The 15,304-nt window shown below is 44.2% G+C and overlaps 1 protein-coding gene across 1 annotated transcript in view; it reads left to right on the top strand.

Moving 5' to 3' along the window:
* Positions 1-15,304, top strand: part of PRDM10 (PR/SET domain 10) — a 105,252-nt gene that overhangs the window by 77,985 nt on the left and 11,963 nt on the right. The window contains exons 12-19 of the mRNA XM_035009304.1: positions 710-1,057; positions 2,729-2,884; positions 8,831-9,010; positions 10,142-10,252; positions 11,413-11,613; positions 12,494-12,637; positions 13,035-13,205; positions 14,884-15,024. Coding sequence (XP_034865195.1) covers positions 710-1,057; positions 2,729-2,884; positions 8,831-9,010; positions 10,142-10,252; positions 11,413-11,613; positions 12,494-12,637; positions 13,035-13,205; positions 14,884-15,024 — 1,452 coding nt within the window. The remainder of the gene's footprint in view (positions 1-709; positions 1,058-2,728; positions 2,885-8,830; positions 9,011-10,141; positions 10,253-11,412; positions 11,614-12,493; positions 12,638-13,034; positions 13,206-14,883; positions 15,025-15,304) is intronic.

Below are 15,304 nucleotides of genomic sequence, written 5' to 3'. Positions count from 1 at the left end.
CCTTCATTTCTCTTCCAAGTTCTTTTTCTTAAATTGAGATATAATTCATGGACTATAAAATTCACCCTTCTATAGTGGTGTTTAGTATGTTCTCCACGTTGTGCAACCATCACCACTATAATTCCAGAACATTTTCATCATCCTCAAAGAAACCTTGTATCCATTGCCTCCTTTCCCAGCCCCTGGCAAGTACTACTCTTCAGTTCTTTTTATATCTTTTTTTTTTTTCTTAACATTTTAATCAAGCTTTGAATTCTTTTTCTCAAGAACTTCAGCGAGTAACATTTGGCTGACTTGCTCCAACTTCATTCATGCATGTGTGACTTATCACACGTCACTTCTTCTAAATCTCCAATTTTTCTACTCAACTCTGGGATTTGTTTTATTATACAAATCCTTTATTGGGAGTACTATTTGGGCTGTACTTACTTAATTCTTGAAAAACAAAAAACAAAAAACAAAAAACAACCCATACATCCATAAATATTGTAAGACATAAAAAAGGTTTGTCTTTTCAGGGTGAACTTCTTTGGGGATGGCTTCATTTTTAATGTCTTCACCAGGAAAATCTTCTTTCAACTGTGTGTCCCAGAGTTTAATTTCTATGGAAAGTCTGATTGCAGAGATCATCCTCTTTCTCTATAAATGTGCGAGCTGCTTACCCACTTGACCTCCTCGCTAAATAATTGTATTTGTGTGTGTCTTTCAGAATGCAGCTCTTCAGCATCTGTTTATTCGGAAGTCCTTCCGGCCTTTTAAGTGTTTGCAATGTGGGAAGGCCTTCCGTGAAAAGGACAAACTGGACCAACATTTGCGCTTCCATGGGCGGGAGGGGAACTGCCCGCTGACCTGTGATCTCTGTAACAAGGGCTTCATCAGCAGTGCGTCCTTGGAGAGCCACATGAAACTCCATTCAGACCAGAAGACTTATTCTTGCATTTTTTGCCCGGAATCCTTTGACCGCCTTGATTTGTTGAAGGATCACGTGGCCATTCATATCAATGATGGCTGCTTCACGTGCCCAACTTGTAAGAAACGATTCCCAGATTTTATCCAGGTGAGTGTCTATTCCTGAGACTCCCGTATGCTTTTCTTCTTTGGTAAAAGAAACTTCGATGTTTGGAAAGTTGAGACTGCCTATCACCTGCATTTTCATCCCGTCCTTGAAACAACGTTACAGTTGAGAATGGTATTTCTTCAATCAAGCCGCTTTGATAAAGATTATCATAACCCTTAATTGTCCAAATCAGACATTGGCATTGAAACATTTAAGTTTTATTACAAGTAACAAATACCCAGATCTGATTGTCATTTTTACAAAGTGTTTCTTAATCTTTGCCAGTACCCTCTACTCATAAAATATAGAGAGCCTATAGAAGACATGCTCCCATTTCCTGGCCTGGAAACATTTTCTCTCTGCTACTGTGGTATCCTGTCTTGCTTTACTAAGGTCATGCATTTTGGAAGGAAACAGAGAGTTGGTATATAATATACTTTTGTATCAAGCACTGACCTCCTTCCTTGGACTATATTCTGGAGCAAAATAGGTGAGGATAAATTCCAGAATATTCATGATTTCATTTGAACTTCAAGTGATGATATGCTAGTTCTATGCTAGTCAATGAATAATTAAATATAAATATCTAGTAAAAATATTTTCTCTTTAAAAAGAAAATTACCCAGACAAAAGGAGATCATAGTTCTGCTAGTATGGGGAGTCTTGGTAATTTTATCACTTCACACAAACAATTAGAAAAGTGGCTTATGGCAGAATCTAAAGGCAAAAGAGACTCAAAAACAATGAAGCAAAATGTCGTATAGGAATAGTTCTCTACCACTCATTACTTAGCTCTCAACACAGCTCTCCTTCATTGGGTATTTACAGCTAAGAGAATTCAGAGGCCATATTCCTTTATTTAAATTATCCAGAAGTATAGTGAATAAGTTTAAGGAGAAATGATGCTGGTATTGTATCGTTCTCATAAATGGGTAATGTATTTTATATCATCTAATTCATGTCTTTATTCTTCAGAACCTGATTTATTTATTTAAAGATTCTATTTATTTATTTATTTGACAGAGAGAGAGAGAGCGCGCGCGCACAAGCAGGGGGAGCAGGAGAGGGAGAAGCAGACTCCCCTCTGAGCAGGGAGCACGATCTGGGGCTTGATCCCAGAACCCTGGGATCATGACCTGAGCTGACGGTAGTTGCTTAACCCACTGAGCCACCCAGGCGTCCCTTTCAGAACCTGATTTAATGGAAAGATGTAAAAGGACCAATTACTAAAAGGGGCTAAATTGCTTCTATACATGTTGGAGGCAGAAAAAAAGTGAGAAAGAATTATTTTTTTTTGTCTTTCTGTGGATAATTTTTACCAAGATTTATTTAAATCCAGAGGAACTCTGCTTAATCTTAAAAAAGGAGAGAGAGAGAGAGAAAGAAAAATGGGTCTCATGTGATCAGGGCTTTGAGCAAGCACTCTTTCTTCATCTTCTTCAAATTATGTGGGAGGTTAAGATTTATAAGGCTTTCTGGCTACTTGTTCTGTTTCTTTGTGACAGGGGTACTGTGTGTGATGGAGGCCAATCATCAGTCACATTTGATTGGATTACACCGCCAGGTTGATGAAAATCCATGGGAATGCGTTTGGCTCCCTCTAGTGTTGATAAGCCACCATTTCCTTTGGGTGCCCGAGTCCTCTGACTTGTTGGTGTCTTCAACTGCCAGGTGAAAAAACACGTGCGAAGCTTCCACTCAGAAAAGATCTACCAGTGTACCGAGTGCGACAAGGCCTTCTGCCGTCCTGACAAACTGCGTCTTCACATGCTCCGACATTCAGACCGCAAAGATTTCCTGTGTTCCACGTGCGGGAAGCAATTTAAGGTACGGAAGCACTGAACGGCCTAACGTTGTTCTCACGGCCACCGAAATTATGTCGGGCTAAGGATAAATGCCTGTTCATTTCATCTGTTAATCACCTACTTACAAAGAGCTGAACTTGAGATGCATTTTATGTCTCGTGTTTGACTTAGTTATTATGATAAAATGAAGGAAAAAGCTCACCTTAATATCCCCAAATAATTAATTCAAATTGCCGAATAGAGTAATAACACATCTCCTTAAGAGAATCCAGATGTACAATACGTGGAACGAAATTGCTGTTGAGGAATTCCTAAGAGAACAATACATTTACTTACCAAGTCGAGAGATTTTTATTGAGCACTTATTACATATCAGAGCCTGGTAATTGAGCCCTGAAAGTCTCAGGACTGTCATCTAAGGAAGGAGGGAGATCTGTGGAAATCTGTGGAACTCCGAACAGCTTAGGCAACTTTGGGGAATGGTCATGACTCCCAAGGATTAAAATAAGACTTTATAAGTATCAGTAGCCTGCCTGGAATTTAGAAGAAGCAAGGGGAAAACCCCACAGGAGACTCAGGGGTAAGAGTTAAACAAGGAAATATGAAACTAATAAATATATACTTCACTGGGAAATCAGATGACTCACATTCAATAAAGAAACACTAGTGAGTGTGATTGTAGGTTATGCTGTCATAGAAACTGGGAAAGACTCAGATGCTGGAGGGAAAAACTAATTTTAAAAAGATGCATTGTATAGAATGTGGAGATGATAAAGAGATATAGGAAGTAATTTTCAAACTTTAACTGGATGTGTTGTGGAATATAATCCTGCTGGCTTTCAATATACGGTAGCACAGTTTAGACCTTTGCAGAGAACTCTAATGTGAAAGCTCTAAATAAGCCTAGGTTCTTTTTTGTTTCTTAATTAAAAAACAACACCAACAGGGACGCCTGGGTGGCTCAGTCGTTAAGCGTCTGCCTTCGGCTCAGGTCATGATCTCAGGGTCCTGGGATCGAGCCCCACGTCGGGCTCCCTGCTCGGTGGGAAGCCTGCTTCTCCCTATCCCACTTTTCCTGCTTGTGTTCCCTTTCTTGCTGTGTCTCTCTCTATCAAATAAACAAACAAAATCTTAAAAAACAAAAAAAACAAAAAAACAACACCAACAATATATCCAAAAGGATCCCTGTCTTATGATGTTAACCGGTTAGCCATCCATCCATCCTACCTTTTGATATTTTTTTTTATTACCTCTTTTGTGCCTGATACCATTTGAGCACCAGGCATGTGAAAAACCTTGCTCCTTTCATTTTCTCTTTCACTCTCACCAGATGTATTAGGACAGGGTTCAATCAGGGAAGCAAACCCACTGGAGTTATGCAGTAAGGGAGTTTCTTACAGGAATAAGAACGTCATCGTAGAAGAAGATAGAGAAGCAAGGGTCTGGCAGGAGAGGTTGGAGGATCCGAGAGAAGTCACTAATGCACCCTTCTGCAGTCCTGGTCCGAGTGGACTACGGTAACTTCCCTGGGAACCTGGGAACCCAGGCACCTCCAGCGGGCTCATGAAAGAGCCGGCGCTGACCACGGAGGAATGTTGCTGCCTGTGGCGGTCGATGCCCAGTTGCCTGTGGCTCCTGCCCTCGGCAAGAGAACTGGTGGCTGAGTGGGAGCCAGCGAGGGTGAGCGGGGCTATCCCGGCGCCCCTGGCCCTGGCCCACAGAGCATCATGGCCACTGCTTCATTCCCGTCTTCCAGTCTGACGCGAGCCTCTCTTCGCGAAGACTGAGAACCACACTAGGAACGGGATCCATGTAAATACAGTCAGTTCCCCTTAGCCAAGGTGACACAGTACAAAAGCACGATGTATCTGCACTTCACATTTCAGACTATAGTGAGTTATTTTTCTAGAGAACAAATTTGATGTCATGGGCCTTTAATTTTAATAGCCTCTTAGATAGAATCCAAAGTGCTTATCACTTAAAAGTCACCCCAAGGGGCACCTGGCCGGTTCAGTCGGTAGAGCATGCAACTCTTGATCTCAGGGTCGTGAGTTCAAACCCCACGTTGGGCACAAAGCTTACTTAATAAAAAAGCCACCACAAAATCTGGCTTCCGTAACAGAATGTAGAGAGTTGTCAACTCACTATGTTGTACACCTGAAACTAATGTAATATTGTGTGTCACCCAAACTCTAGTTAAAAACAGAACCTGGGGGGCGCCTGCATGGCTCAGTTGTTAAGTGTCTGCCTTCAGCTCAGGTCATGATCCCAGGGTCCTGGGATTGAGCCCCACGTCGGGCTCCCTGCTCCGCAGGAAGCCTGCTTCTCCCTCTCGCACTCCCCCTGCTTGTGTTCCCTCTTTCGCTGCCTCTCTCTCTGTCAAATAAATAAATAAAATCTTAAAAAAACAAAAAACAAAAAGCAGAACCTGGCTCCCAATTACCTCTGCAGTTCCGCCTTCCCCTTTGTACTCTGCTCCACTGAGCTATGTGGTTTACTGCAGTGTGGCATGCTGTCTCTCCTGGGGGCTTTTCATCTGTTCTCCTTCACAACCCCCCACTTGAAATACACTTTCAGACTCTCTCATCATTCCACCTGGCTGATGTCACTTCGTACAGAGGCATTTCTTGATGCCCACCCCCCTCCCCCCGCACTGGATTAAGTGCTTCTCCTATGTTTCCCATAGGACCCTTTACTTGTGACCCTGTTGTAGCACTTCTACTGAATTGTAACTGTCCTACTACAAGCTTCAAAAGGTAGGACCTTTTGACTTTCAGGAGCTCTCAGTTTAAAGAGGAAATTTGACATGTGCATTAAAAATTATTACTGCTCCTGGGGCGCCTGGCTGGCTCAGTCAGAAGAACATGTGACTCTTGATCTCAGGGTCATGAGCTTGAGACCCATGTTGGGTGTAGAGATTACTTAAGTAAGTAAAACTTCAAAAAAATTATTACTGCTACTGTAATAGAGAAAAAAAATGCCACGAGTAGGATTCACTCTGATTTGGGGTGTAGGTGACACTTGAATTCCCTAAAGGGTGGGGAAGAGTTAGCCTGCTAGAGAAAGGGACGGGAGGAGGAGGGGGAGAGGGGTAAAGTGCCGGAGTCCGGCTCCAGCCGGGGTGGGTCTCTCGTAGGAAAGGACGGCGTCGGCGAATGAGGAGACACAGACACAGGATCAGGTTGCAAGCATCTCCTCCTGACAGCCTCGGAGGAACTTTATTTATATGTTAGGATATATTTTTTTTTCTTTTAAGATTTTATATATTTATTTGCCAGAGAGAGAGTGAGAGAGGGAACACAAGCAGGGGGAGTGGGAGAGGGAGAAGCAGGCCTCCCACGGAGCAGTGGAGCCCGATGTGGGGCTCGATCCCAGGACCCCGGGACTATGACCTGAGCCGAAGGCAGACGCTTAACCGGCTGAGCCACCCAGGCGCCCCTATTTATATGTTAGGATATTTTTGTTTTTCCAAATCTTAGATCATTTTCTGGATTACAGCTATAGCCTTCTTTCATTTTCCTTTGTAATGATTAACATGACCTTTATTGATTTCTGCTTATTGGCTTTTGCTAAAACTAAAAAACAGTACGTAAAGAGAAAGGTGCTAGACAGAGCGTGACCGTTTTGTTATTTTGTTCTATAGAAACTAATTCTTCGTGGAATTAGTTTCATTATGATTGCTTAGATAGGCATAACTAAGATGAGTAGTCACTTTATCATGAAACCCCAGAAATATTCCCACAATTATAAAGATTGCCATAAACAAAATGAAAGAGAATAGCAGGAGCCAGCTGTGGAGTCTCCTGTTTTCAGGATCGTCCCCCATACTTGGACTTTGTCAAATAGCATGAGTAGCATGGCTCGTGCCAGTAAAGACGCTCCAGGGGCGTTTTACAGCTGGGCTGAACTAAGGCCTAGGCAGCGGGCGTGGAGAAGAGGGTCCATATTCAAGACAAACATCTGAGGGAGAATTGGTAGGACTTTGTGTCTGGATGCCAGGCTGATGGGTGGACAGAGAGGAATTGGGCTTTGCAGCTTGGGAGGCTAGATGTTTGGGAACACTGTTGATCCAGCAGCAGGATTTAGGCAGGAGGAGAGAGTGGGGGCATAATGGATTGGGCTTAGGGCTGTTAGGTTGGAAAAGACTTGCTGAGATTTGGCCTTCAGCAAATGCGTCTGTCTCTGTATGCAGAGCTCGGTGTAGTAGTAGTAGTAGGGGGCTTTGGGACTTCTGTAATGAGTCAGTTACAATAACTTGGTCTGTTTAAAGGGAATGGGTGGGGGGAAATTGGTGAACACCGATGCTGGGGAAAAAGTAGAAATGCAACAGAAGTCTGGGGTGGTGAGCTTTATCACTGTATCTAAAGACACTCAAGAGAAATACTGTTGGGCGCCTGGGTGGCTCAGATGGTTGAGCGTCTGCCTTCGGCTCAGGTCGTGATCTCAGGGTCCTGGGATCGAGTCCCACATCGGGCTCCCTGCTCCTTGGGAGCCTGCTTCTCCCTCTGCCTCTCTCTCTCTCTCTCTGTCTCTAATGAATAAATAAATAAAATCTTTAAAAAAAAAAAAAGAGAAATACTGTTATTTAGGGCAAGGCTTGTAATCCAGACTTTACTGCAAAGTAGGAGACTCTGAAATTCTCTGCTGGACTTTCCAGGAATGAGGTGGGTGGGGGTAGGAGGAGCAGGAGAGAGAGGTAGATGAGGGGTCCTAGTGTTGAACCCCGAACTTTGAATGGTTCCCAATACTCGGTGGGCACTCAAGAAGTACTTGTTAAATGAATGTGCTGAAAAAAGGCAGTGGTTAAATAAAAGTCCTTATACCAAAATGTGGGGAGAACTGTTCTGGTGGAAAGGTTCAAAATCTTTATCAGACCAATAGTCGTTTTTTTTAAGTTTTTTTTTTTTTTAAAGATTTTATTTATTTATTTGACAGAGAGAGACACAGCGAGAGAGGGAACACAAGTAGGGGGAGTGGGAGAGGGAGAAGCAGGCTTCCTGTGGAGCAGGGAGCCCAATGCGGGGCTTGATCCCAGGACCCTGGGACCATGACCTGAGCCGAAGGCAGACCCTTAACGACTGAGCCACCCAGGCGCCCCAAGACCAATAATAGTTTAATCATGTCTAAGAGAAGAGAGAAATGCTAAAGAAGGGAGCTGGTATTTTTTGAAATTTTTTTCCTTGGGATGGGCTCTGCTTGATTTTCTCTCTATGGACTCATATCAACATGTATCACTAGATTAGGTCATCAAACTGAGACCTGACCTAGACCATATGCTCCATCCACAGTGGGCAATGTAATTGTTTACATGAACTTCTAAGTCCATAAGATGAGAAATACTTAAATTTATGTGGGATTTGGAAGAATTATTAAAACGTGTGGGAACTAAGCATACAAATGGCTTTGTAGATACAGTATTACCTATCATTCATTATCAGTTTGTCTCGTAATTGTTTTTTTTTTATTCTTATGTTAATCCCCATACATTACATCATTAGTTCTATCGTAATTGTTTTTGTTTTTGTTTTAAAGATTTTATTTATTTATTTGATAGAGAGAGCATAAGGAGGGGGAGGGGGAGAAGCAGGCTTCCTGATGAGTAGGAAGCCCCACGCAGGGCTTGGTCCCAGGACCTTGGGATCATGACCTGAACCGAAGGCAGACGCTTAACTGACTGAGCCACCCAGGCGCCCCTGTCTTGAAATTCTTAATACCAAATTTATTCCATTATCCTTTGATCTTCTCCATAATACATGCAAATTCTTTCTTCCCCAAAACCAAGACTCAGTGGAACGCACTTATTTGCTAAGGGACAGAGTTTGTCCATTCCAGCAGCCTGGTAACTCGGACGCCTCTTGGTAGGTTGTGCTTACTGGTAACTTGTATTGCTTTTTTTAATCCCTTCAGTTAAAAATTTTCTACCCTCTCTCCCCACTCCCCTGCCTTTTCAAACATTCTCTCTAAATAGCGAAAAGACAAACTACGGGAACATATGCAGAGGATGCACAACCCTGAGAGGGAGGCCAAGAAAGCTGACCGCATCAGCCGCTCCAAGACGTTCAAGCCTCGTATCACATCCACGGACTACGACAGCTTCACGTTCAAGTGCCGCCTGTGTATGATGGGCTTCCGGAGACGAGGCATGCTGGTCAGTGCCAAGCGGCTTCCAGACCCACCCATTTCTGTCTATGGCGATGGCTTTGTTTAGTATTCTGTGCGAAATTTTCAGTAGGTTTTGTCAGGGGCTAGGGGAAAAGAAAGAAGCACACGATGCCCAATTTGGAGTTCTTCCCAGTCTCCCTTTGCCCTCTGTTTTTTTTTGTTTTTGTTTTTTAAAGATTTTATTTATTTATTTGACAGTGAGAGAGGGAACACAAGCAGGGGGAGTGGGAGACGGAGAAGCAGGCTCCCTGCCGAGCAGGGAGCCCAGTGCGGGGCTAGATCCCAGGACCCTGGGATCACGACCTGAGCCGAAGGCAGACGCTTAACGACTGAGCCACCCAGGCGCCCCTCCCTTTGCCCTCCTGTGCCACAGCTCATTTCTGCTGACCTCTTGGGATAAGTCTTTCTCTGTCACTTTTCATTATGAGTTTTCTTTTGCTTTACCGTGCTCGGTCTCTGCTCTTATATTTCATTTCCCTCTTCTCTTCTGTGTTCCTGAACGTCCTTTTTGGTGGGGTTTTTCCTTCTCCCTAGTTGCTCCCTGTAATGCCCCCCTTTTCCAGCTGGGAAACAGCAATAGAAGGAAACTGCCCTTCAAAGCAGGGTGTGTGAACCGGCTTAGGAGACACCTCAGGAGAGCCAGTTCAATTCATTTTGCCCTGAATTCATTTTGACTTTATTATAGTTCTGGTAGGACTAGAGGCGTGGGGAATTATTTAAAATTTAGAACCTGAGTTTGCATCTCATTCAGTGTCCTCAGTAAGGCCAGGGCACTAAATAATGAAAGATGGGTTTGCATTGGGAGAATTCAACAATGAAATTTGTGCTGGTGTAATTGTCCATTTTCCTTCAGTAGGTCTTTCAGTCAAAGAGTGTTAATGAAATCCGCTGTGACCCAATTCCCTTCAGTAATTTGCTGAATGACTGTTAACTCCTGCTAACCGTGATTGTTAAGGCTTGGTGTCAGATGGGCCTGGAAATGCTCGATCTGGCCACATGCCTGTTTTGGGGCATGGCTTCCCAGGATTCCAATTTCTAGCAGTCAAGACCAGAGGCATTTGGTTTGCTTCTCTTTGTAATAGGCTCTCTTTTTCTCATTTGCTTTTTTCCCCTTTAGGTAAATCACTTATCAAAGAGGCACCCAGACATGAAGATAGAAGAGGTGCCAGAGTTAACTCTACCCATCATAAAGCCCAACCGTGATTACTTTTGTCAGTACTGTGATAAGGTAAAAGGAAACTGTCCACACTGGGATGCTTCCTGGGAGCCCTGCTTAGAGCCCGTTTGTCCGCATGTATAAACATATACTTAGATCTTACACTTACTCTTAACAGATGGTTCCCTGTCTCTCAGTAGTTTTCCATTCAGATGAGAAAGGGCTAAAAGTGCAGCCTCATTTTAAGTCAAAATTTTTTTCCTAAGCATTAGTTGACTTTGTGTTTAACATTTTTCCTTCTCTGTGGTTTTGTTATAAAAGTAGAGGCTTACCAGGAGCTTAGTGTATGAATTCGTTTTAAATTCCTAAGCTCTAAAGCGAAATTGTTTATCATCCTACTTGTAAAATATATACAGTAGGTTTCGGATTTCTAGAAGATTGAGTAGGATGTGGAGGAGTTTTGCAATGGAAGACTGTTTGTACTATTTCACCTTTATTTTTGTGCAGTTGCAAAAAGACTGAATATACATGTATTGTTTCATTGTAATATTTTTCCTTATACAATATAGTTGTGTCAGCTTAAAACTGGGAAACTTTTTTTTTTTTTTAGGATTTTATTTATTTATTTGACAGAGAGAGACACAGCAAGAGAGGGAACACAAGCAGGGGGAGTGGGAGAGGGAGAAGCAGGCTTCCCGGCCGAGCAGGAAGCCTGATGCGGGGCTCAATCCCAGGGCCCTGGGATCATGACCTGAGCCTAAGGCAGACGCAACGACTGAGCCACCCAGGTGCCCCAAAACTGGGAAACTTTTTAAAGCATAGATTCACCATTACAGGTACTAGGCACTTTTAGACTTGCCATTTTGGAGGATTCTTTGGCATCTAGTACTAGTAAACATATGAGAGCTTTTGTAGAAAGTCTAAGTGGGATGAATTGGCCTTTGAAACATTCTTTTTCTGTGACTGTGTATCTACCTCTTAAACTTCAAGGTAAGGGGTATTTTTATTATTACTATCTTAGATGTATAAATTCTAGGAAGATGCCTAGCACATCTACATTAGGTTCTTATTTTAGATATCCTTCAATATAGCTGTTAAAATATTTTATTTTACGCTACCTGAATACTTTTTCTCCTTTCTCATACCTAACAACAGAATTGTTAGAGATTTCGCTCTTAAGTAAGAAAGTAGAACCGTATACTGCTTTCATGACAAAGCATTTGAATTTGCAGGTTTATAAAAGTGCCAGCAAACGAAAAGCCCATATTCTGAAGAACCATCCAGGGGCTGAGCTCCCACCAAGCATTCGCAAACTCCGTCCAGCTGGCCCAGGAGAGCCAGACCCCATGCTGAGCACCCACACCCAGCTCACGGGCACAATAGCTACCCCTCCCGTGTGCTGCCCTCACTGCTCCAAACAGTACAGCAGCAAGGTACGGGAAGGGCTTTGACTGCGTCCGGATCAAGGTCATTGTTTAAGGCATCTCATAAGAGAAGGTGGCGTTTGGCTTCTTCTGAATTGATGCAGGACTGCTGGAGGTGTTTTGTCCAGTTCCGATGGCTGAGGAGCTGTTCCCTGAGGATAGGGATTATAAATCCAGAATGGGAAGAGAATAAGTGGAATTTCCCCAGAGTTAGTGTATCTCACGCGTAACCGGAGCGCTCCGTTGGTTTCCTTTTCTTTGGTCTGCTGAAGGTCTCATATTGGAATTTTTTTTTTTTAATTTTTATTTATTTATTTTATTTATTTGAGAGAGAGAGAGAATGAGAGAGAGAGCACATGAGAGAGGGGAGGGTCAGAGGGAGAAGCAGACTCCCTGCCGAGCAGGGAGCCCGATGCGGGACTCGATCCAGGGACTCCAGGATCATGACCTGAGCCGAAGGCAGTCGCTTAACCAACTGAGCCACCCAGGCGCCCCTCATATTGGAATATTTTATGCTCATGCTTTATGAGCTCAGGTTTACAGAAGCACAATGTGGGAACTTACATGATAGATCTTGAAAAGGGGGTCATTCTTGGTTGTGGGAGGTGGAGAACTTGTGATTGATCGCTGCAGGTATTGGGGGGGGGCTAGGGGATACTGTGAGTGAGGTGTGCTGACCTTGCCTGGCGTCACATGTGTATTCAGTTTCTTCTCAGCCTCTTCCTTTGCCTCTTGCAAACTCTGTGCTGCTTTGGGAGGAGCGGGCACACCTTATTTCTTTCAAAGCAAAACCAGAAAGACTTCAGGGATCGTGGCAGGGTTTGTGTTTGAGAAAAATTGCAGATAACTAACTCCAGTAATGATTCTTGGTTTTGCCATACTTTTCCAGACCAAGATGGTACAGCACATTCGAAAGAAGCACCCAGAGTATGCCCAGCTCCCTAACACCTTACATCCACCGCTGACGACAGCTGTGATCAGTGCTGCCCCGGCTGTGTTAACCACAGACAGTGCTACCGGGGAGACCGTGGTGGTAAGTATGTGACTGGTCAGGGCACCTCATCCCCTTCCGTGCCCGTCACGGCTTCCGATACCAAAGCCACGTCTATCTTGCCATATAATTGGCTGCAAAGGTAGCCCGTTATCCCTCAGTTTTCTACCAGGGCCTTCTGTGTGTGGTTGGTCTCCTAGTCGATGCTTTCCAAAGCTGTCTGTAGAAGGAGCAGCAAGAAATGTTCAGTGCCGTTCCTGTGCTGCAAGATGGTCAGAACCTGTCGGGTAACGCCGTCGGGGCTGACACAGACAGGCGGATACAGACATGCGTAATCCTCCAGCATCTTCTCGCCTTTGGATCTCTCCTATCTGAGCTCAGGGCTAATTTGTACAAGCTGTAGTGTTACCAGCTAGTGTGTTTTTTGTGACTTTTCTAGACAACAGACCTCCTAACCCAAGCCATGACAGAGCTGTCCCAGACCTTAACAACCGATTACCGAACGTCGCAGGGGGACTACCAGAGAATTCAGTATATTCCTGTGTCCCAGTCGACATCTGGTCTTCAGCAACCTCAGCACATACAGCTTCAAGTGGTGCAAGTGGCTCCGGTACATGCTTCTCTCTACCTTCAGGAATGCCAGATTGCCCCTCGGAGTATGGCGGTGGCGGGGGGCGGGGGGGGGCAGTCAACAAGAGCACCCAGTTCTCAGAGCTAGAGCTGGACCCCACGTCATGTGCTTCCCGTGTAAGGTCTGAGTCTAAGGCATTTGGCAAGCTCTCCTGGCTGTGTAGGGCTCTGGACTTAGCAGTGTAAGAGATTCTCTCAAGAGCCTTCCAGAGGTTTCCGGCTGCCCTGTATGTACACTGTCATCCTGTGCTACCGCGGGGCAGTCCTACGTGAGCTCCTTCAGAGCCTCTTCTGAATCCTGGAGCACCAGAGCTGACTACTTGGCGGGGAACCAGTTTGGTACTTGGGCATCGAAAGGAAGGTTGTAAAGAATAATTTTGAGTTTCAAATGTCAGTCAGTACATTATTCGTACGGAGGTGTGACTGCGCTCCTTCTGCCTTCTGTAGCTCATTCTCACCAATGAGGGAGCTAAAAGAAGAAATTCTCCCAGAACTGTTGTTTCTTTTTTTTTTTTTAAAGATTTTATTTATTTATTTGAGAGAGAGAATGAGAGACAGAGAGCATGAGAGGGAGGAGGGTCCGAGGGAGAAGCAGACTCCCCGCTAAGCAGGGAGCCCGATGCGGGACTCGATCCTGCGACTCCAGGATCATGACCTGAGCTGAAGGCAGTCGCTTAACCAACTGAGCCACCCAGGCGCCCCAGAACTGTTGTTTCATTTAAGTATGCTGAGGAGGTGTATTCAAGGCACAAATGATCAAACCTATTGCTTTGAAATAATTTGGTCTGAAAATTTAGGAAAATAGGAAAATTGAGGACTAATACCAGAGCGGGAAATAAGGAGTTGCTACTATTGTTGACTGTTCTTTATCTTGTTTTTCTTATGGGACATTTCTTAACTTCAGGTTTTGGAAGAACCTATGAATCCCTGAAATTGCCTGAAAAGTGTGATGTATATGTACATTATTCTGGAAAAAGGGATTATACTTTAGCCAGATTTTCAGAGATGTCTGGGATACATAAAAAGGTTGGGAACCACTCTTCTAGTGGGTCGGTAGCTGAAAGCAAATTCTCTTCTTTGATCTCTTTTAACCTATCAGGAGTAGGGTGTTACATTTAATTGAAACTTAAGGGAGAAGGACTTTTGATCCCTGAGAGCTTCTCGTTCAGCTTATTACAAGGAGCTATGTTCCCTTTCTCTCCTTCTCTTTCAGAATTAAATAGCATTAGTGGCTTATGTTTTATAAGAGTAACTTTTATTTATTTATTTATTTAAAAAAGATTTTATTTATTTATTTGACAGAGAGAGACACAGCGAGAGAGGGAACACAAGCAGGGGGAGTGGGAGAGGGAGAAGCAGGCTTCCCACGGAGAAGGGAGCCCGATGCAGGGCTCGATCCCAGGACCCTGGGATCATGATGTGAGCTGAAGGCAGACGCTTAACGACTGAGCCACCCAGGTGCCCCAAGCGTAACTTTTAAAATGATCTTCTTTGCTAGTGTTTACCGGCTTGGCTTAGGTGTGGGCTCTCTGGGAGCGAAACCCTGGCTGTGAAATTACGTCTACTCTTCTGCTGGGATATTGTTTCAGCTGAACGTTTTCTCTGGAAGGATCTCCCTTCCCCTTAATCAGTATGCTTTTGGTCTTCCTGCCCTCTAGGCCACTTCCCCACACCAGTCTCAGCAGTCCACTGTGGACGTTGGCCAGCTCCACGACCCTCAGACCTACACCCAGCATGCCATCCAGGTGCAGCATATCCAAGTCACAGAACCCACTTCCTCCACCCCCTCATCATCCCAGGTATGTTCTCCCACTGCTCACGAAAGGCAATACGGTCTTGGGGACCCTGGAACGTTCATCAGAGTGAAGAGGCATTGTCTTCAGACCTAGTCAGCTTGACTATTGAAACGATACCGTTTATTTTTGGGCCTTCATTACATTAAAGATCCTACCTTTGCCTCCAGGTTTTATATTGGCATTATGGACACACTTGCATTAAGTGATGAGCTTCCCCTAAGCAAAAGGAGTCCTGTGATCTTATATCCTATGGCCAACCTAGGCCTTTGTTTCCTATTCTAAA

The sequence above is a fragment of the Mirounga leonina genome, unplaced genomic scaffold, assembly GCF_011800145.1.
Source record: "Mirounga leonina isolate KUSES-001 unplaced genomic scaffold, KU_Mleo_1.0 Mir_153, whole genome shotgun sequence".
In the NCBI taxonomy this organism is placed as follows: domain Eukaryota; kingdom Metazoa; phylum Chordata; class Mammalia; order Carnivora; family Phocidae; genus Mirounga; species Mirounga leonina.
Note: the sequence above shows the minus strand (reverse complement) of the source record. Positions and strands in the feature narration are given on the sequence as shown.